Here is a 21,837-nt window from a genome sequence, read left to right as displayed (position 1 = left end):
ATTCAAATAAACCACACATAATATAGAAATGAGAAATAATATCTTATTTTCTGAATCTCTTCTCCGCTGACCCAGTTCCCACCCCCGCCATGAAACTTCTGTAGGTTGACAGCTTCCACTTGCCCTGGCTCCCACTGACCATGGCTAGGGCCTCAGAGAACCTTGGGCCTTTTTCAAAATTTCTTCTCTGATTTTGGGGTAGCTGGGGTGCTCTCTGAGGACCTGGGACAAGGGAACAGAGACAACAGAAAGGGTGTGGAACATACAGCAGGGCTCCCTGCCACTGCACCAAGCACCCCCTGCTGCTGTCGGGGGCTTACGCTGTGGCAGACTTCGATGGCCTCCACGAATCTCTTGTCCTTCAAGTAGTTGAAAGCAAGTTTGAAGCCTGTCCAGGGGCAGGGAAAATACAGACAATGGGTGGCACCCTGATGACCTGAGAACCCCTCTGGTTCCCACAACAGCCAGAATACAATCCTTAGGTTGTAGGGTCAGAGGGGTTGTTCTTTGGCCCAGCTCCCTCCTGCACCCAGGAGTGCCTTGCCTGGCTGCCTTACCGATGGCAGGGTTGGCATGATGACTGTACTTCCAGGCCAGTTCATAGTTGGTGGCTGCGTCCTTGTAGGACTGTTCCCTCTCCATGATGAAGCCCATGTATTCGTAGGCCTTGCAGCAGGACTGCAGGGAAAGCCGGTCAGAGCTTCCCAGGAGGGGAAGCCACATCCTGTCCCAGTCCCCAGGTGATACCCAGAGGGGACAAGGCATGGGCAGAGGTTGCATTAACCCAAAGCACTCAGGGTCTCCAGAAGAGGTCTCCTCTTCTCAGCAATTCAAGGCTGCCATGACCCCTTTCCTCCGCAGCTCTCCTGCTCCAACCACAAATACCGCCCCTACCTCATGAAGCTGTCCCATCTTTCTTCCCCAATCTGGGGTCCCCTTCAGGGCTGCAAACCCCCCCTGGGCCTCCTCTTGCCTTGCTTTGCACTCTCATCCTGCTCTGTAGTCCACGGGCTCCCTCTCCACCCATCTCTTCTCATTTTGTTCCTACCCGACATCTGTTTCCAAAGTCCACATGCCCCTACCGGGCCTCCTGCCCCTGGTATCCCTGGCTTCCCCCCCTCCACCCTGACGGCGGTGGACCCCTCACCTTGTTGTACTGCACGCAGCGCCGCAGCAGCTCCGAGGCTAGGTCGAACTTGCCACCTTGGCAGTAGATGTCAGCCAACAAGAGCCAGCTCTTCTCCAGGTCGTCGGCCTCAGCCAACGCCCACGGGGCCTTGGCCAGGCGCTTCAACTGTGTTCGCGCCTTGGGGACCTGCTTCAGCAGCGAGTAGGCCTGCGCCATGGCCAGCAGGGCGGGGACGCTGTCCTTCTGCGCGGGTGGGAAGCAGGCGTCGTCGCGTCTGGCCCTCCCTCAGCGCCGCCCCGCAGCCCGCCCTCGCGTCCTGGCAGCCCGCGCACCTCAGCCTGGGCCATATCGATGAAGGTGCCCAGCGCAGCCTCCACATTAGCCTTCTCCCGGGTGGCCAGCAGGCATAGGCTCTGCAGCAGCCGCAGCTGGGTCTGGCCCGAGGCCGACTGCGGGTAGAACTCCCGCAGCAGCTTCTCCGCGGTGCGCACGCCGTGCCGCTCTGACTCCTTTCTCTCCAAGGAACTGTGGGCATCAGAGGGCGAACCAGCAGGCCTGCCTGCGGGCCCCTGCCCGGCCTCCACCTAGAGGCCGCAAGCTCTTCCCCCCTGCCACGCACTCCCACCCCTGCCCCCCACCAGCCGGCCAGGCCCTCACTTGCTCTCAGGCACCAGGCTCTCAAAAGCCTCTCCGCCCACAATCTCGTTGTCTGGGTTCAGACAGATCTGCACCATGCAGTAGGTAGCGCTCTGGCCCCAAGTGTTGTCCTTGCGCGCTTTGTTTAGGAACTTCAAGGCTTCGTTGGGCTGCCCTATGTGCCTGTAATGGAGGTGACGCCACAAATCAGATAGGGAAACTGAGGTCTGGGGAGTGTGGGGGACATACAAGGATCACTCTGTGAATCTGCACAGAGCAGGGGCTGGATCCTTGGTCTCCCTGCTTCCTGATAGGGAAGCTGAGTTTCCACTTTCAGGGAAGACATGCAAAGCCCAGCATGTCTTAGGGAGAGCGTCCTGCGCATAACGCATCCGACCACACCAACTCACCAGCAGTAGATGCCTCTGCAGTAGTTGAAGCCTGGCTCCAAAGGCACCCGGCTGGACATCTTCTTGGCCAATTCAAAGAAGGCAGGGGCATCCTCAAGTTTGCCACTTCTTCGTAGCAGATCAATTAGTTTGTTCAGTACAGGAAAATTGTCTAAAGAGAGCAGAAACTTCCAGGCTGTGATAACCAGTAGCTGAATCAGGCAGAGAGAGGCAGGGAGGACCAGGAGACACTACCCAGCAGGGGCATCCCAGTGTCTCCAGTGTCTCCAATGATCTCCAGGGAGACACAATGAAGTAGGTACTCTTACTGTTCCCATTTTACAGATGAGGAGACAGGACACAAAGAAGTTAAGTCATCTGCCAAAGGTTACAACTGTTAAGTGGAAGACCAAAAATCAAACCTAAATGGTCTGGCTCTGGGACTCACACTCCTAACAGCTATGATCTGCTGGGCCTCTGGGCAACTCTGCTGTAGGCTTGGCTACGACTCCAGCCTGAGCCTCATGTCTGGCCCCCCTTCCCTAGCAAGAAGGGGTGGTTTTATGTTGCAGTGAGTGGGAATGAGCTACATATCAGGTGAGAATTTCCTGTATTTCTTTTGAGGTGACCTCAAAAGAGGACTTATGTTGAGCCCCAGTATCTGTGATTTGGGGACAGACAGGCTGTCTTGGGTCCAGTGCCAAGCACTGCCCTGCCTGAGACCAGGAACTGGCCCCTTGGACTTGGGAAGGGCCAGCACGTTCCACTGGGACTTTATCAGTTTCCTGCCTCTCTGGGAACAATCAGAGAGGAAGGGGCTTCCTCTGCCCGGTCAGGAAGGAGGGGAGAGGGCCCACCCTTCTGGGGAAGAGTGGCCCTGGCTTGGTGGGAACTGACACAGGCAGTCTCAGTGGGCAGGCTCGATATAGGCAATTACCTGGCGCTTTCTCCAGGACTTGGTGGTAGAGGTTGATGGCAGCTTCGTATTTCTGCTTTCTAAACATCAGGTCAGCCATCATCTATCAAAAAACACGATGAGGAGTTCCCGTCGTGGCGCAGTGGTTAACGAATCCGACTAGGAACCATGAGGTTGCGGGTTCGGTCCCTGCCCTTGCTCAGTGGGTTAACGATCTGGCGTTGCCGTGAGCTGTGGTGTAGGTCGCAGATGCGGCTCGGATCCCGCGTTGCTGTGGCTCTGGCGTAGGCCGGTGGCTACAGCTCCGATTCAACCCCTAGCCTGGGAACCTCCATCTGCTGCGGGAGCGGCCCAAGAAATAGCAACAACAGCAACAACAACAACAACAGACAAAAAGACAAAAGACAAAAAAAAAACAACAAAAAAAAACCACGATGCTGGGATAGCAGCTTGCATGGACATGGCAGGGAGGCAGAGGGGGCAGGGTGGGTAAGGAGGGAAGGTAGGAGTGGACTTCTGAGTTAGCCTTGCTGGGTACTGGGAGAAGCCACCATGGGAGAAGCCCAGAAGGTGGGGCCTGCCTAGGGAGGGGGAGCCTGGGGGTGAGGAGAGAAGTGGGAAGGAAAAGCCGGGGGTAGTAGACACATGGAGTTAGCCCCTATACCCATGTCTGAGACCTGCCAGCTCCAGGCAGTGAGGAAGAATGGGGGTTCCACACCTCTGCTGGCATGGCCCTGGAGGTGGTCTGGGTGACAGGGAGGCAAGGGGTAGGTCTGGGAGAGCTTTTCCCACACACTTCCTGAAGCCCCAGGAACCTGTCCCACCCTGGCCTTCACCGGTGGGTGTGGTTTCCCCTGGAGTGAATCAGCCTTGCCACCTCCCAGCAGACTGGCCCGGGAGGTTGCTGCTGCCCCCTGCTGCCAGCCCACTCCTGCCGTCTGAAGGGCATGGGTTCAGTGCTAAGTCCCCTCAGGGGCGGGTCAGCTGGGCACCTGAGGTTATGGGGCTGGGAAGCAGCCCACATGTGGCCTCTGGGACCCTGGGGAGCACAAAGAAGGCCCAGAACCTCTTACCACAGAGGCCATCTCATGGTTCTTCTCGGTCTGCAGCAGGATGTCACAGTGCTGCTCGCACAAGTCCAGGTGACCCTGCAGCAGGTAGAGGTGTGCCAGTTCCAGCACCACCTAGACAAGACCGGATATAGTAACTAACCAATGCACATCATGGGAAACTCGGGGACCCATGCCTCGGTCCTCAGACCCCATCTCTTTCAGCTCTGCCTGCACACTATGTCTCTGATCCCCTGCCTTTCTCTGCCCCTCCATTTTTCTCACCCAATACTCCAGGCATACCATGCCTTTGACGAGCCATCCTCTGAGAGTCTGGACCTGGTTAACTCATACTAGTCCTTCAGCTTCAGCAAACTCGTCTCCTCTGGGAAGCTCTCTGCACCCCAGACTCCAGGAGAGATACTCCTCTTCTGAGTTCCCGTAGTGTCCTGACCCCCAGGGGGGTATCACGTGGTATTAGAACTGCATATGTACTTGTCTTTACCCTGGGCCCAGGGGGGAGACTATGGGTAGGGACAATGTCTCCAGGGCCTAGCACCTGGCTTGCACAAACTGGGAATTTGTTCAATAAGAGCACATTAGATAAATGAATGGGTCACTAAACTCTTCATGCACCCTCCTAACATAAACTCCAGCCCCCATTCCCTATTTGGAGCCACACCTCCTGCATGACCTAGTCCAGGCTTCATGCCCAAAGAGCCTCCAGCGGCCACACTCTTGTTGTCTCTCCACCTGCATGGGGGACCTGAGAACGCCAGAGTAATGTGCAGCATCTTTCAGCAATGCCTTTCCCACTTTACCCTCCATAAGTGGTTGTCCAAAATGAGGCTCTGGTCTGGCTCTGAGAGCTGCAGTTGTTGAGGGCCCTGGGGTCGGCTGGAGCAGGTCCCCCACACCAATGGTCCGTGCCCCTTGCAAGGAGGTACAGAGAACTGGCCTCTGCCCCTGGTTAGGGAGTTCTGCAAAGCTTCATGCCCCAAGAGAAGGAACAGGGTCTCGCTCTGAGGACTCCACCTTATTGTCAGTGGGCGAGTAGGAGAGGGCGTCCTTATAAGACCGCACTGCCTTGGCATACTCCTTCTCTGCCAGGTAGTACTCTCCAAAGTGGATGCAGATGGAGGCTGCCAGTTGCTTCTGGGAGGGGATCATTTCCGGTTGCTCCAGGGGAACACGCTTCAGGATCCGAGACTGAAGGTCCATGGCCTTGAGAAACCAGTAAACTCAGCATCAGAAACCCAGAGCCCGATGTGCCAGATCTCAGGCCTATCCATAGCAAGTTCCCAAGCTCTCATCTCAGAGTCGGCCATCTTAGAAAGGGCATCTCAAGTGTCCTTGAGGAAATCTAGGTCACTCTGGACAGGCAAGGCCACTAGCTGAGTACCCAGGAGGCAAGCTGGCACTGCCTCTGGGGCAGGAGTAGAAGCAAAGGCACTCAAACAAAATACTCTAATGTATTTGACCTGTTTACCAGTTTCCATAACACATTGGCACTCACTGTGTCATATCTGCTTCGGCTGCTCTACAGGCTAGAACAAGCACACAGTAGGGATTTGACACAGGCTGTGTTTTGTTTTGTTTTGCTTTGTTTCTTTTCAGGGCACACCTGTGGCATATGGAAGGTCTCAGATTAGGGGTTGAAACAGAGCTGCAGCTGCCAGCCTAGGCCACAGCCACAGCAATGTGGGATATGAGCCACATCTGCGACCTATGCTGCAGCTTGCAGCAATGCTAGATCCTTAACCCACTGAGTGAGGCCAGGGATCAAACCTACATCCTCATGGATACTAGTTAGGTTCTTAACCCGCTGAGCCACAATGGGAGCTCCACACAGGCTGTGTTTTGATGGGTGCTTTCTTTCTGAATATTGCCCTGCTGGGAATTTAAGGTGGCTCCCACAAATGTCTATGACATGCAGTGATCAACTGAATAAACAGAGAGCATCGGGGCAAGAGGAAATGATGATGCCAGGGTTAGGTTTTGGGAAGTGGGCACAGATCAGCCCTTGGTGCCCCAAGGGCCAGAAGGAAGAATGGAGATCCAGAGGGAAACGAGTGGATAAGTCATCTGAAGCAGTCAGAGATGCTCTACAACTACAGAATGCACCTCAGAGGCAAGTGCCAGGCCACACCTTTGGATAGGAAGCGTGAGGAATGCACGGAAAAAATAGGCAGGAGTCTCCCATCAGGGGCAATCCACTGGAGAGAGTTTGGGTTGGGACAAATCAAATCTTAGCTTCACCATTTACTAAGCAGTGTTACTTTGGGTACTTTTCTTAACCTCTTTGAGCTTTATCTGTTACACAGGAGTGCCACAGTGCTTATCTCAAAGAGCTACTGTGAGAATTGAATAAGAAAGCAAAAAGCCTAGTACAGAACTCAGCACAGAGCATTCAAGGCCTGGGAGCTGCTGGCATTGTCCATTATTATCACCACCAGCATCCTTGAGGACAAAGGCACTCTCTTACTCCCTGCCTTCTCCAGCCCAGCCCAGGCAGGCTTAGAGCACTTCCTTGCTCCATCAATCAAAAAAGAGCAAGGGTGGGGGAATAAATGGAAGGTGGAGATCAGAGGTGTAACCTAGATCCTCTTTCGAAGACCAGGCTTCAAGCCTTCCAGACCTGCAGTCCTTTCCTATCTTCTGCTCCCATCAGGAAACGGCAGATAAAGAACTGGAGTCTACTTGTCAATTACCTTGTTCAAAGTTTCCATCACGTCTTCCTTTTTATGGCTCTTATAAACCTTTGCCAGCAAGAGTAAGCACTTGACATCATTCATCATGGACGGGATGTCTTTGACTGCAAAATGGAAGCTCAAATTAGTACGTTCTGGCCCCTGGGAAGTGGGGGATGGGGGAGCAGGGGGCCGGGCTCAGAGCCCCAGTCAGTGCCCACTGCCTGCCCCATTCTCCTGGAGGCAGTCTGTGTGCTCGGGAGGCTAGCAGAGTGAGTGAGGATGCTACTTCACCGAAGTCATGATCCAGTGCCTGCTTCAAAACTTTTTCTGCTTTGCTGAACTTTTTTAACTTCAGGAACAGTTCAGCCAGATTACAGCATAGAAAGTCTTGTCCGCTGATCTTCTGGGCAGCCTCATAATAATTAATTGCCTTAGTGCAAACAGGAAATATTGGCATCAGGTCTGGTTCTACACGGGAGCACCTCACACCATGTGCCTTTCTGTGGCCACCACACCTGTGTGTCCCTCCAGAACACAGAAGCCTCAGATGCAAAGGCCTCCCAGAAGGCATGGCGTAGGACTCAAGCCTTAGCCTCAGCAGGTGGGGGTGGGGTGCAGAGTTGGTGAGACCTGCTCTTGGCACCCCATTCAGTGGGGTCTCCCCTCCTGTCTAGCCTCCCATCCATGCATCCTCCTCCATCTTCCCTGCTGGGCCACCCCTCCCTACCCTTTCCCACCCTAGCCCAGCCTGACCTTGGTGTACTGGTGGGTCTTCACATAGGCTTGCCCAATCCTGCTGACCAGGGATGCGTCGTGTGGGTTTTTTCTGTAGGCCTCGTCGTAGACCTCCAGGGCCTTTTCAGGCTGGTGGGGAGAGAGTCAGGGGTCTCTCTCCTCTCTAACTGAAGAAGTGAGATTGGGGGGCCATCTGGCAAAGCCATGAGGCCTTCACTTACCTCCTGAATGTTCATGAAAGCATCACCCAGTAGCAAGCTAGTTTGGGGCCCAGGCAGATGTTCACAGAGTTCCCTGCAAAAGTAACCAAAATCTTAGCTCAGTCCTGTGAGTCCTTCCTATTCCTGAATCCATCTCCTCTTCTTTCCCATTTATCCTGGCTGACATCCCTCCATCCATTCATTCATCATCCAATACTTACTGGCTCATAAGAGGCAAGCGCTAGCTCCTTTAGTCCAGCCTCTGCTCATCTGCCATCTGGACCACTGCCAGCACTTCCACCCACTCCTCTGGCCTCCACCCCCAACACCCCCGGGTCCTTCTTCATGAAGCGGACTGCTCTTTCTAAACCTCCAAGGTGACCATGTCACCTCAATGTTTATTGGTTTCCCACTGCTTGTGGCATTGCCTCCTGCCCCTGATCTAGCACTTCCTTCCACTTGAACTGCTCAGATGGGTTTTGCCCGAGGAAGGGGACGAGGAAGGTACTCTTGAGGTCACAATGTCGAATCGTAGAGACAGCAGCTTGGGGCTTCCCGTTCGCGCTCTCTATCCTCCTTCACGCATGGTCACATCCGAGTCACTGAACATTTCCTCGGGGACAGGCAGAGCCAGGAGCCAGGGCAGAATCACTCCTCTATCCTCAAAATCCAGCAGTCAGCCAGCCTGACCGACATATCAGACTCAAATTCTAACCAGAGGAAATGCCCTCCTTTCATCAAACACACTCGGAAGAGCCAGGCTGAAGAAGACAATCTGGAGACAACACTCCCGAAGGTGCCACTGGGGCCGAGGCTGTCTGTGTACAGCCCGGAGCTCACCGGTAACACCCGATGTAGAGGCGGATGTCCTTGTGGGTCTGCAGGTAGATGCTGGCCATCTTCTCCTTGGCCTCCATGTAGTAGGGCTGCTTGGGCGTGATGTTCCTCAGCATGCTCAGTGCCAGGTCCACGTTCCCTTTGCTCAGGACCAAGTCCACGTTGGCGATGGTGATGCGGATCTCCTCCGGTGTGCCGCTGAACTCGTTGATGGCGTCCTGCATGATCTTGGTGGCCTCGTGCTAAGACACGGGAACCCAAGAGACTCTCACTTGCCATCACTCACCACACCAAGGAGAGGATGGGCCACCTCCACCTCAGAGGGGCAGGAGGGAGAGAGCCCCTCAGCATCCAGGGCTACAGTTCCTGGAGGGCAGGGCTGGCTGGGAGGCACGAAACCCCCGCCTGTAAGAACTTGTTCCAGGGCACTGCAAAGTCTCTTGGCAAGTTCTTCCTATGGGAGACCTACAGAGGCATCTCTTTGTCCTTTCCTGCTTTCAGCCAAAGATATGTTAATGTTATGGTACAGTGTACACAAAGGTCTACATGAATTATATCTCCATTATATTTGTACCCTTGATTATTCTAACAGAGTTACTCTCTTTGCTCACTTTGGTGCTTCCAGCCTTTGCCCAGCTGGCCTTCTAAGGCCCCAGGGCTGCCTCATACAATTGAGAAGGGTGGACACTGCAAAATTCCAAGGGGACATAACTGGAATCCATTGGAGCTGTGCATTGCCCAACCCGCACAACCACCTGTGACAGCCCTGGTGGGCCTATGTGCTCCACCTCCCTGAGATCTTCCTGGGGACAGTGAGATTGGCAGGGGACAGATCCTGTAGGACTCAGTAGGGTTTGGGCTTTATCTTGAGAGCAATGGGAGCCACTGAAGCCTTTTAGGCAGGGGAGAGGGATGCTCCCAAATGAATAAAGGCTCAAATAAAGCACAAGAAAATATGAGCCAGAATTACAAGGCCTGCTGCCCAAGCCCACCATAGACCTCCAGCATGCTCAAGCACTAAGGAGAGGGAGCATGGCATTTCTTACCAGCTCCCCGTTCATCCGGAGGGCATCCACCAGTTCCAGTAAGATGGACACCCGCTCGCTGGGCTGCACTGAGGGCCCTCGGAATTTCTTGTTTTCTTCCATCTTCAGGGTTGGTACATTTATGATCATCTTCAATGCCTTTATGGCTTCTGGGTAGTCCCCAGACTTGTTGAGGGCCCTGGCCTTGATGAAATGGTAGAGGGGGTGGTCTCGGACCTAAAGGAGCAGAGCAGAGTGTGGGGTTCGAGCTCCTGGGGGGAGAAAGCCACAGGCACCCCCTTGAGCCCGCCCTTCCCTGCCTCTGGGGCTGAAGGAGGTGGGCAGCTCCTAGGGCTCTCGACAGAGTACAACCCATACAACACAGAGCTGTAACAGGCTGGGCTATAGGATGCTGAGCAGGTGACAGAGCACAGGGACCCCCACCTGGAAGTTGTGGCTGATGCCCAGCTCCAAGCAGTGGGAGCACATGGCAAAATTGCCCTGAGTCAGGTAGATCTGGGACACAAGGAGGTGGGCGTCCACGGAGGTGGGGTCCAGCTCCAGACAACGCTGCAGGGTGCTCTGGGCATTCTCAAGCTCTCCTAGAATAATAAACAAACCTCAACATCCAGAGATTCCCTGGGGACTCTCAGGACCCGCTATATAAAGACAGAAGGAATTTTACACATTCTGTCACCCAGAAATACCCAAGGTGGGCATTTTACCCAGTTCTTGACAGGGCAAAGAATTTGACTCAGGGGTCGCTTCCTAAAATTCAAACTACACAGTTTTTGTCTTGACCCAGACAAAAGCTAGGAAATGCAAACCTTGGTGTGACACCTCCCTTCTCTCTGTACCCTGAGGGAGATGGCTAAGTCACTTCACTGCTCCATCTGGAAGCTCAGGGGAACACTTAAGTCTCAATTCTCACACTGAAGAGCAGAACAAAACCTAATAATAACAGCAACTGTAATAGCCACAACTTAAGAAGCACCTGTTCTATGCCAATGCAGGCAAAGCACTTTAGAAAGGCTGGTTGAATACTTGCCCAGCCCTGCAAGGTTGGTTATTATTACACTTGTCTTTCAGATGTAGGACTTGAAATTTTAGTGATGTAAGTCACTCAGCTTGGAGGAGACAGAATCAGCATTGAAATCCAGGGCCGTCAGCTTCTGAGGCTGAGCTCTGAATGCTGAGAGGCCTCCCTGCAGTCAGGCTGGCCCATAGTGGGTGGCCATGGCAGCCCAGGGGTGGAGTACAGTCCCCTGGTGGGACAGCGCTCCTCCCTCTGTAGCCAGGCCCCTCAATAGCTCCTGCTCAGGGTCCATCACCTGGCAGGTGGGAGCACTGGGTTCTGGGTCCCAAACTCCCTGCTCCTTCCCTTGTGCTGCAGAAATGGGAAGATGTCACCATGACAACTAAAGTAGCTGGAGACCTTGCTTTGTCCCTAAAGCCACTGGCAGCTGCCAGCACCCCTGTGCATTTGTGTGTATGTGTTGGGATGGGCTTTCTGCCCTCGCCTTGTACCCTGGAGACCTTGAAGTTGTGGGAGAACCTGGCCCCCAGATGAACTGGAAGCACCGAGGATGAAGACTGCAAAGCTCTGGACAGAGTACAACCCATACAACACAGAGCCAGAGAACATGCCACGGCATTCTGGAGCCTTTTGAAGCCTCTGGACATCAGAGATCAGCCTGGCTTTCAAGCAGATGGGGGTAAAAGGCCGCAGGGGGCAAGTACTTCAGAGGACAAGTACCCACGGAAGGTTTCCCCCTCTTTCCCTTCCCAGGATTGGGGATTTGAGATGGGAGAGGCTGGATGGGGACCATTCGAGCTGCTGGAGGCTGTGAAATTCTAATGGCACAGGGTCTCCCCTCCCCATGACGCCTTCTGGACCACCTTTTATTTATTTATTGGCCACACTGTGGCATACTGAAGTTCCTGGGCCAGGGATCAAACCCGTGCCACAGCAGTGACCCGAGCCATACCTGTGACAACACGGGATCCTTAATCTGCTGAGCCACTAGGGAACTCCTCCTGACTACTTTTTTTTTTTTTTTTTTTTGCTTTTTAGGGCTGCACTCGAGAAATACGGAAGTGCCCAGGCTAAGGGTCAAATAGGAGCCACAGCTGCCAGCCTACGCTACAGCCACAGCAACATGGGATCTGAGCCGTGTCTGCGACCTACACAGCTCATGGCCATGCCGGATCCTTAACCCAATGAGCAGGGCCAGGGATCGAACCCACATCTTCACGGATACCAATCAGGTTAGTTACTACTGAGCCACAATGGGAATTCCTTGACCACTTTTTAAAAACTAGAACCTGCCATCCAGAACCCCTTCCCTGGCTCTCATAATCTCCATTTTTGCAATCATTGTCCTAACGACAATACTACGTTTATTGTCTACGTCCCCTTACAAACTCGGGGATGGAATTTTTGCCTGTTTTGAGTACTGCCGTCCCCCAGGATCAGAGCAGCGCCCCCAGGATCAGAGCAGCGCCGGCATGTAATGCAATTTCAGTGGCTATTACCTGGCACAGATCAAGTAAGCAATTAGCAAAAGGCCAGGTGGGAGAGACCCCTGCTGGTGAGAAGTCAGGAAGGTGTCAGGGGTAGTTGGGTGAAGCCACAAGGAGTGGGCCAACCTGGTGAGGGTGTGTGTGTGTGTGCGTGCGCCCCACCGACCACAAGGACCCACAGGCTCACCTGAGAGATACTTGACCTGGGCCATCACATACAGCGGGTCGATCAGAGCTGGTGCTACCTTGACTACAGGATTCAAGATTGCAGTGACTTGTTTGAGAAGCGGAGACACGATCTGGCCTGGAGACCGGGGCTATAGGAATATGAGGGTCTGCCTGTATGGTGTGCCCTATTCCAAGAGAGACTCCTGGAACGCTTAGAGAACACTCCTGAAGGAATCTTACTTTATTCCACATGTATTTACCATCTCTTTGGTACTACCTATTACTAAAGCCATTGTGCTTTAGTTTTGTTCACTGTTGGGTCCCCCCCTACCTAGCATGGCATCTGGTACATGGTAGTGCCATCAATAAATATGTGTGGAATGACATTACAAGGCATGGGGGGGGTGGTTACTAAGGCATGTAAGTAATGATCCTTGCTCACAAGAAATCTTGATTGGCTGGGAAAGCAAGACAAACAAAGACCAACATACTTCTTAGAAGACATCTGGAAAAAAGGGAGCCCAGTTCTTCTCTAGGATAAAGGCAGGGGCAGGGGCTGGTGCCCTGCTCCTCCAAGTGTGGTCCCTGGACCAGCCTCTATCCAGATCTGTCCTCCAGATCCCCCACAATCAAATGCCCCGTCCTCTAACCTGCTTGGGGCAGAAGAGCAAGTACTCCTTGGCGATGCAGACCAGGAAGAGGGGGTCAAGCCTTTCCAAGTACTCAGAGCCCAGGGGGAGGGCCCGCATGCTGGAGAAGTGCAGCTCGGCGGCCTCCTTCAGCAGCGCCGTGACCTCCTGCTCCCCCTTGTGCTTCCTGGATGCCAGGAGGGCTTGGAGGAAAACCAGCACCTGTGGGAGGCAAGCCCAAGTTTTGGAAGCAACATCTGCTGGGCAGAGGGTGAAGCAGAAGCCCAGGCTGTTTTGGCTGCTCTACAGGAAACGGTGAGGGAGGAGGGTGGGGACACCATCCTGGAACAACCCCAGCCCCCAGAGAGCTCTGACCTCAGACTTCCCAAGGGACTGCTGCACCTCCTTCAGAAATTCCAGCTGGTGCTCAGCCTCCTCTAGGTGACCCTCTAAGATCTGGCACCAGGTGATTCCTGGGATGGGACAGAATAAGGATGAGCAAATGCTCTGAAGCAGAGCCAGTAGGACAGTGGGCCAAGGGGAAGTGATGGGACAGCAGATAGCAGGGGACCTTTCCAATATCTTCATGAGGAGTAATACATGCTCGTGATAAAGAATTCAAATCGTGGAAGTTTCCTTGTGGTGCAGTGGGTTAAGGATCTGGCATAGCCACAGCTGTAGTGTAGGCTGCAACTGTCATGTGGGTTTGATCCCTGGACCAGGAACTTCCACATGCTGAGAGTGTGCAGCCAAAAAAATTCAAACCATAAGGCAGAGTTTGCATTGTGGCTCAGTGGATTAAGAACCCAACATAGTGTCCCTGAGGAAGCAGGTTTGATCCCTGGCCTCACTCAGTGAGTTGGGGATCCAGTGTCGCTGCAAGCTGTGGCACAGGTAACAGATGTGGTTCAGACATGGCATTGCTGTGGCTGTGGCTGTGGCGTAGGCTGGCAGCTGTAGCTCTGATTTGACCCCTAGCTGGGAAAGTCTGTATGCCACACATATGGCTGTAAAACGGAAACAAAACTAAACACAACAAAACCATAAGGCAAGAAAAAACATCCCTAAAGTTCATACCCTAGTTTTAACCATGTCTCTCTCTAGAAAGAACCAATATTAACAGTTTGGGGTATATTCCTTCAAACATCTTTTGAATTACTTATGTGTTATTAATACATGCCATATTCTCCCATCAGTTCACACAAATCTACCCCACTCTCTTTAATGACAATATAATATTCCACTCTGGTTGTAACTATTTATTTAGCCATTGCCCTACTGAAGGACTCCTCATTCCATATTTGGTTTCTTTTACAATGCCATGGTCAACATTTTTGTGTGTTCTAATTCCTGAAGTAGAGTTGATGGGTCAAAGGGCACGCATATCTAAAAACACTGATAGATAAAGACAGCCTGTCCTCCAAGGATATCTGAATTAATCCTACTGCCAAGAATTTGAAAGTGTGCTTTCCCCACAACTTCATAAACATGCTTACTCACTACCAATCTAAAAAGTGAAAAGTAAGCCTTTTTTTTTTTTTTTTCTTTTTTTTCTGCACCCACACGTGAGGAAGTTCCTGCGCCAGGGATTGAATCAACGCCACAGCAGTGACAACTCTGGATCCCTAACTGCTAGGTCACCAGGGAACTCCCATAATAACTTATTTTAATTCACAGTTTTTTATTATTAGGGTAATTAAACATCTTTTCATATATTTAATGGCCTTTATTTTGCAACAGTGAATTTCCTTGTTCACAGCTTTTTTTTTTTTTTTTTTTTTTTTTTTTTTTTTTTTTTTTGTCTTTTGTCCTTTTAGGGCTGCACCTGCGGCATGTGGAGGTTCCCAGGCTAGGGGTCTAATTGGAGCTGTTGCTGCTGGCCTACACCACAGCCACAGCAACGCCAGATCTGAGCTGCGTCTGCGACCTACACCACAGCTCAGAGCAACACCAGATCCTTAACCCACTGAGCGAGGCCAGGGATCGAACCTGCAACCTCATGGTTCCTAGTCAGATTCGTTTCCTCTGTGCCACAATGGGAACTCCTTGTTCATACCTTTGCCTGTTTTTCTTTGGACTGATAGCTCTCTCTCTGTATATATATGTTTTCATATACATTCATATTTTCTTTATATATACCCTTTGTTACCTTTTCCATTAGTTTGCTTTTGGCCATTTTTTTTCTTTTTAGGGCCACATGTGCAGCATATGGAAGTTCCCAGGCTACGGGTCGAATCGGACCTGCAGCTGCTGGACTACATCATAGTCACAGCAACTCAGAATCCACGCTATGTCTGAGGCCTACACCACAGCTTGTAACAATGCTGAATCCTTAACCCACTGAGCGAGGCCAGGGATCAAACCCAAGTCCTCATTCATCCTAGTCAGGTTCATTACTGCTGAGCCACAGTGGGAACTCCTCTTCTTCTTTACAAGACATTCCTTGGCCATTTTGGTGCATTTATTCCTGACTGTCTTCCTAATCACCATCTTGGTTTTCAATTGTATCCATTCTACAATTTGGCTCATCTACGGAATTTCTTACTTTGTAATCATATTTTTAATTTTCAGCAATTCTTTTTTGCTCTCTGTATTTTTTTCCTAGTAGCATGTTCTTTACTTACTAACATAATAACCTCTAGAGCCAGGCAACATGGGAGGTGTTTTGAGGAGGGAAGTCTTTTCTGTATCTGGCCTTGACTTTGCTCTTCAGAGAGCCACTGGTTTGCATGTTCCCCTCAGTGCCTTTTTCAAATTGCTAGCTTTATAATAAGACTAGAGGGACAGATATTAGCAACCAGGGAAGATTTCCCAAAGTGTTAAGGTCATTGATTTTTATCAGGCCAGCTAAGATGGGTGAGCCCAGAACACACTGGAGAGGGCTCAGCCTAGGCTGGAGTGTGTGGAGCAGACATTTGGACAAACTGACTTCCCTTCTGGCTGACTGGCCGGGGCTTCCCCTTAAATGAGGAAGTGGGAAAGGACTCAGCCTGGCAGAGGAACATTTGGGGGGCATTTTGCCTATGTGCCCGGCATCGAAGTCTTTTTGTTCTTCATGTCCCTGATGGTGGTAGGACATCACTGGGGGCTCTGTCCTGCTCCCTCCTGCCCCATCACCCAGGAAGAGCCTCTTTGGTTTCATTCTCTTGGTCTTTAATAACCCTCTCGTTATCTTGGTGACTGCCCCATGGCATGTTCTGTTCCCAGCCTTTGGGGAACCTGAGCTTATGTTTCTCAATTTTTGTTTTTTCCTTTTTTTCTCTCTCTTCTCTTTTTATGGCTGCACCTGTGGCATATGGAAGTTCCTGGGCCAGGGGTCGAATCAAGCTACAGATGAAGCCTATACCACAGCCACAACAATGCTGTATCCAAGCCACATTGCAACCTATGCTAAAGCTTGTGGCAACACCAGAACCTTAACCCAGTGAGTGAGGCCAGGGATTGAACCCACATCCTCAGGAGACAATGTCAGGTCCTTAACATACTGAGCTAGAACAGGAACTCCAAGTCTACTCATTTCTTGAGCTGACCCATCTCTGCCCATGCTGGCTTGTAGACTTCTAGAGCTGCTTGGAGCTTCCATGTACTGGGTGCAGTCTGCTTTCTATCTTCTAGATATGCAAAGTTCTGGTCCAGTAAAGGCACTTTTCCCTGTTTCTGGGCTGCAGTGAGGACTGATTATTATTGTTACTATTATTATTATTTTTTTTAGGGCCACACCTGCAGCATATGGAAGTTTCCAGGCTAAGGGTCAAATTAGAGCTACAACTACTGGCCTACACCACAGCCACAGCAATGCAGGATCTGAGCCATGTCTGCGAACTACAGCACAGCTCATGGCAAAGCCAGATCCTTAACCCACTGATCGAGACCAGGGATTGAACCCGTGACCTCATGGATACTAGTCAGGATCGTAATCTGCTGAGCCACAACGGGAACCCTAGGACTGATTATTTTTTTAAAACATCGCCCATGAGTTTTGTGGGATTTGGGGAGGGAGGAAGAGGCAATGACTGAGGAATCAGCCTGACACGCTGAATGGGAAATCAAGACCAACCACTCTGATTCCTTTTTTGATTGTGCTGACCACATGAGGAGCCTGGTATGTAGAGAGAAGTGACTTGCCCCAAAAGCCACAACTCCTCAGAGCCAGGGCAAGAGGCCAGCCTGCCTGGACACGGGTCATAAGGCTAGCTCTACTAAAATCAAACACTGTTGTGTCAGCTTACACTAGAAACCACAGGTTTGAGGGTTCTGTGTAAAAATGAAAACTGGATTCTGGAAAATTCATCTGACATTTATATAAAGTGTGTGTGTGTGGCGGGGTAGATGGGAAGCATTGGGATAGACAGAAAGTAAAACTGTCAAAATTACTCTCTCTGGTGGCCTTTCAGCTCAGGGGCCTGCAGAGGTGGATTCTACAGAGGGACAGCTGGAGGTGTGGGAACAGGGTATGCTAGGAGTGCTGCTGTCTCCAACACTGGCCTGGGGAAGCCTGAGAGGGGGAGGGGCCACCTCTGCATAATGGGTAGGGTGTGGATATCAAAGGTCTGATGCATATCAGAATGGCTTGGACCAATTTCAAGAATTCCTGTGCCTCTTAGGTCCATACTTGTGGATTTGTGGAAAGGCACCCCATCATACAAAGCACCCCCTAATTTGCACACCCTCTGGGGAGAATGCTTCCCAGCCACTGTCTTCTGGACCCCTGGAGGCCACCCTGCTTGGCTGACCACCCCCTCGCCCTGCCACACCCCACCCTGCCCAGCCTGCATTGACCTGTCATGGCCATGCCACTCTTGCTTAGTTTCATGGCCTCCGAGTACCATAGAGATGCCTCCTTCACTTGATCCCGCAGGATGAAGAGGTAGCCCAGCTCTGTGGCCACGTGGGCGTAGGAGGATGTGGCCCTGAAGGTTCGCTCGATGAAGCTACACACCAGTCGCAGAATCACCTGGTGCCTCCCACACTGCCAGGCACAGACAGTGAGAAACTGGTCAGTCCAGCCTGTCTGAGCAAGGTCGCATCACAAATGGGGGCCACTTTGGCAGCCCTGGGGGCGGGGGTTGCTCAGGAGAGCCCAAGAGGGACCCTGTGTCAGGCAGTCAGGTCCAGGTAGCTGTTCACCTCCCAAAGAACCCCCTGCTGGCCACACCTGTGGAACCTGCCTTCAGTCTCTGAGGGACCCGGCCCCTGTCTGGCCACAGCTGTTGTTCCAACAGCTCACCAGGAGGTTTCTCACAAAGTGGAGCTACATGAGAGAAATGTTTCGTGTCCCACTGATGGGAAGTGGCCTTGAAGGCTGCGAGCAGCCACATTCCCTGCCAGGTACAGAGAATGAGGCAGAGGGAATCAGACACAGTTGTGGAGGGAGAGATGATGTCCCAGTGGCCTCAACTCTCCAGAGCTAACCTGTCCTTATGGAGAGTCCTAGTAAATCTTGCTCTGGGCTGAAGGGTCTGACAGCGACAGAGTGTTTGGCCGTCTGGTCTGTTTGCACCTTGCCTGGTGTCAGAGTGGCCTAGGCAAGCCAGTCTCCCCAGGTATCTTCCACAAAATGAATATGGGAGTTGGGTACCCCAGCACCCTGAGGCTGAGAACAGATGTGGCTCTGCTCCACTGAGGCTGTGACGCTGCCCTCTCTCCCTAAATAGAGTGCCTCCCACTCAGACAGGCCTTCAAGATCTCATCTCCCTAATCTTCACAGCACCTCTGAAGGGCATGCGGGCACAGGGTACAGAGCCCACAGGATACAGTTACTGGCCAGAGGCAGGCAGGGGCCCCTGGGTCTGGGCTGCGAGCCTGAGAAGTCAAGTTTGAGCCAGAGACAGGAGGGGTGGGAGCCTTAGGGAGCTTCCAGGGGGATCTCAGGTGTCCCCGGAGGAACTCAGAGAGAAGCCTTAGTTCAGAAATTGGGGAGGAACCTTCTTACCAGTCTGCTCACCACAAGAATTTTTTTAAGATGGAGGCTTGGATTTTGGGGCTCTCTTGTCTCCAGTGCGTTAATCAGATTTCTAACGTGCTCGGCAGCCTGTGGGTACAAAACAGACAATCTCAAAGGCGGGATGGAAAATGAGAGTGGGGCAGAGGTTTTCAACCCCCGCTGCCCATGAGCACCTGCTGGGTTATCTTTTTTTTTTTTTCTTTTTTTTTTTTTTTTTTTTGCTATTTCTTGGGCCACTCCTGTGGCATATGGAGGTTCCCAGGCTAGGGATCCAAACGGAGCTGTAGCCACTGGCCTACGCTAGAGCCACAGCAACGCGGGATCTGAGCCGCGTCTGCAACCTACACCACAGCTCACAGCAACGCCAGATCGTTAACCCACTGAGCAAGGGCAGGGACCGAACCCGCAACCTCATGGTTCCTAGTCGGATTCGTTAACCACTGCGCCACGACGGGAACTCCCTGGGTTATCTTAAAAACACCGGTGTTCCCGGTGCCAGCCCCAGAGACTCAGATTCAACTGGCCTTGGGTGGACCCAGACTTCAGGAGTTCTTTGGAGCCCCACAGGCGGAGCTTTCAGGAACGTTCTTTACCCTGCAGCTGACACTGCCCCTTTGTTCATGAATCTGTGAAGAGCAGCTGTCCTCTCAGACACACGCAGGCAGGGCCAGGAGGGAGCTGTCACGGGGCCCTCATCGCAGCCCACCAGGCTGGTGGCAAACCACCTGGGTTGGCCCAGGAGCAAATGGTCAGGGCCAGCCCCTGGCCCCAAACCTCTGCTCTGTTTTGACATGAGTCACCGCACTGATGCCTCTCTGTCATTCTGTAAGTCAGTGTGGACTGCCCAAATTTTCCAGTCCAGCAGACGAAGGGTCAGAAAGGTTAGGTAATTTGCCCAAAATTACCCAGCCAAGGAGGTGGCTGACTGACTCCAAAGTGTGTGCTCCTTTCAGTGGACTTTTCTGCCCACTCTCTGCGGGGGTAGGGAGTTCTGAGGCCCCAGCTGCAAAGAAATGCCAGAAGAAAAAGATGGGGTGGGGTGGGTTCTCTCTGCTCAGTAAGCACGGGGCATCCTTCAGGCCAGGCCCTGGGAAGCTCTGCCCAGGGCTCCGTGGTCTTGGGGAGCTGAGCACAGGCCTGCTCTCTGGTTCCCACCCAGGGCCAGTGCTAGGGACCTTTTTGAGGATTCCTCCCACATACAGATGTCGCCCTCCACCTCCCTCCACCCCACGAGAGCCACAATCTCAGAGCTGGGCAGAGGGAACCAGAAACTTCCTCTTCAACTACGACCCCCAGGCTTCTTAATTTGTCACACTCCCTGTAGAGGCAATGTATTTATTCAAAAGGCAATGTTCTGGCAGAAAACACAAACTCTTTCTTGAAAATAAGAACCTGTCTGCGCATTAAGGTTTTCATTAAAAATTCTAGGTGTTTGTAACAGCAGTTAAGGACTATCTGGCATTTCTTTGGGAAACTTAGGAATAAGTTTGGGGCCAGGTAATGCCTGGTCAATACTTGAGCAGTTCCCACCCCCCAAAAAAAGGATTTCCTAAAATCTGAAATGCAACTGTATGTTCTATAAGTTAATACGGAGCAAATTAATGCAGTGTACCAGGCATTGTACCAAGTTGTTCCACCTGTCCTCTCATTTAGTCCTTATAGCAACCTCACAGAGTGAGTGGAGTTATTTCCATTTTACATATGAGGATCTTGGGGCTCATCCAGGTGGAAAAAACCTGCCCAGTGTCACACGGGAAACAAGCAGGAGAACCAGAGTCAGCCTCACTGCCGGCCTTTGGAACTGTGTGGCTTAAAGACCAAACCAGAGCAGAGTTCTTTGGCAGGAACTGGGGGAGGAGGGGAGGGAACTGAGATCCAGGGAGCCCCTCCAAGGGGTGGAGGGGTGCAGGTGCTATGAGGGGTCCCTCCTTGACTATGCTGGTTTCAAGGCTGAACTTCTGAATCTGGAAAGAACTTACTGTGGTTATGTTCCCTTCTCTTGCAAGCTCATGCACAGCTAGAATTTGGCAGGCATCAATGTTGCTTTCATCTTTTTCCAGGATTCTAGAAGAGGAAGAGGAGCCATGTGAGTTGAGCATGCTCAGAGGCAAGGCTAGGATGGTGGGGCAGCAACTTCTGATTGTCTCCTAAAATCTATTCTCCCCTCCTCTAAAAAGAAACTCCCTAAGTTGGTGGGGTATGGGGCTACAGAATAGAGACTACATTTTCACTTTATAGCCCAAGGGTGACCATGTGAGTAAATTCTGGCTAAGAGGTTATAAGAGAACGTGCCCAGTGTATATCCAGTGGTGCTCTTATGAAATACTTTCCATTTCTTCTCTTTCCTCCTTCTTGCTGGCGGGAATGTGGACCATGTGAGCAACATCCTAGGGACAGGCCAGCAGTGAGACAGAGGGGGGCCAGGACCCTACAGAGTTAAGCAGTTGTTCCAGCCCTGGTCCACCACCCAGACTTTTCCCTGAGAGAGGAATAACATTTTCTGTTATTTAAGTCATATATTTTCTGCTGTCTTTATGATGCAAACCCATTTATAGTCCAACAAACATAGACTTGACCATGGTACCATGGTCTAGGGGGGCTAGAGAGGTGTTTGGGGGCAGCTTACAGCTATAAGATGGAAAAGGAACCTTGGTTTCTCTCATGTATTATTGCAAAGATGCAGCTTCTGAGTATACTGTGGAGTTTTCAATATTCTGTTTCTTTATGGGGAATTTCACATTTTTCACCTTAGTCAGGGAATGGTTCTTCTGCTTAATAGAGGGTTACTCAGGAGTTCCTGTTGTGGCTCAGCAGGTTAAGAACTACACAGGGTCCTTGAGAATGCAGATTCGATCTCTGGCCTCACTCAATGGGTCAAGGATCTGGTGTTGCTGCAAACTGTGATATAGGTCACAGATGTGGCTCCTATCTGATGTTGCCATGGCTGGGCGAAGGCTGGCAGCT

The 21,837-nt window shown here is 51.9% G+C and overlaps 1 protein-coding gene across 13 annotated transcripts in view; it reads right to left on the bottom strand.

Moving 5' to 3' along the window:
- Positions 1-23: 23 nt before the first annotated feature.
- TTC21A (tetratricopeptide repeat domain 21A) overlaps positions 24-21,837 on the bottom strand; it is a 33,159-nt gene continuing 11,345 nt past the window's right edge. Inside the window, exons 7-29 of one of the 13 annotated variants that reach the window (XM_013981474.3) lie at positions 20,853-20,937; positions 18,862-18,960; positions 17,709-17,898; positions 13,305-13,402; positions 12,951-13,151; positions 12,320-12,449; positions 10,054-10,211; positions 9,631-9,846; positions 8,588-8,826; positions 7,769-7,841; positions 7,566-7,676; positions 7,104-7,242; positions 6,831-6,934; positions 5,155-5,343; positions 4,144-4,254; positions 3,092-3,173; positions 2,176-2,326; positions 1,787-1,948; positions 1,462-1,654; positions 1,148-1,372; positions 558-678; positions 321-388; positions 24-222 (exon numbers count right to left, since the gene is read on the bottom strand). In XM_013981474.3, coding sequence (XP_013836928.3) covers positions 145-222; positions 321-388; positions 558-678; positions 1,148-1,372; positions 1,462-1,654; positions 1,787-1,948; positions 2,176-2,326; positions 3,092-3,173; positions 4,144-4,254; positions 5,155-5,343; positions 6,831-6,934; positions 7,104-7,242; positions 7,566-7,676; positions 7,769-7,841; positions 8,588-8,826; positions 9,631-9,846; positions 10,054-10,211; positions 12,320-12,449; positions 12,951-13,151; positions 13,305-13,402; positions 17,709-17,898; positions 18,862-18,960; positions 20,853-20,937 — 3,223 coding nt within the window. In that variant the 3' untranslated portion in view covers positions 24-144. Of the gene's footprint in view, positions 223-320; positions 389-557; positions 679-1,147; positions 1,373-1,461; positions 1,655-1,786; positions 1,949-2,175; positions 2,327-3,091; positions 3,409-4,143; positions 4,255-4,700; positions 4,886-5,154; positions 5,344-6,830; positions 6,935-7,103; positions 7,243-7,565; positions 7,842-8,587; positions 8,827-9,630; positions 9,847-10,053; positions 10,212-12,319; positions 12,450-12,950; positions 13,152-13,304; positions 13,403-17,708; positions 17,899-18,861; positions 18,961-20,852; positions 20,938-21,837 lie in introns of those variants that run through there. The other 12 variants (XM_084987807.1, XR_014822760.1, XR_014822759.1 and 9 more) reach the window with 12 other exon arrangements.

The sequence above is a fragment of the Sus scrofa genome, chromosome 13, assembly GCF_054392235.1.
Source record: "Sus scrofa isolate SSC_HxYL_T2T_F1_AM1 chromosome 13, Sscrofa_HxYL_maternal_Yorkshire_Landrace_v2.0, whole genome shotgun sequence".
Classification (NCBI taxonomy): Eukaryota; Metazoa; Chordata; class Mammalia; order Artiodactyla; family Suidae; genus Sus; species Sus scrofa.
The sequence above is the reverse complement of the archived record's forward strand: the minus strand, read 5'-3'. Positions and strand labels throughout refer to the sequence as shown.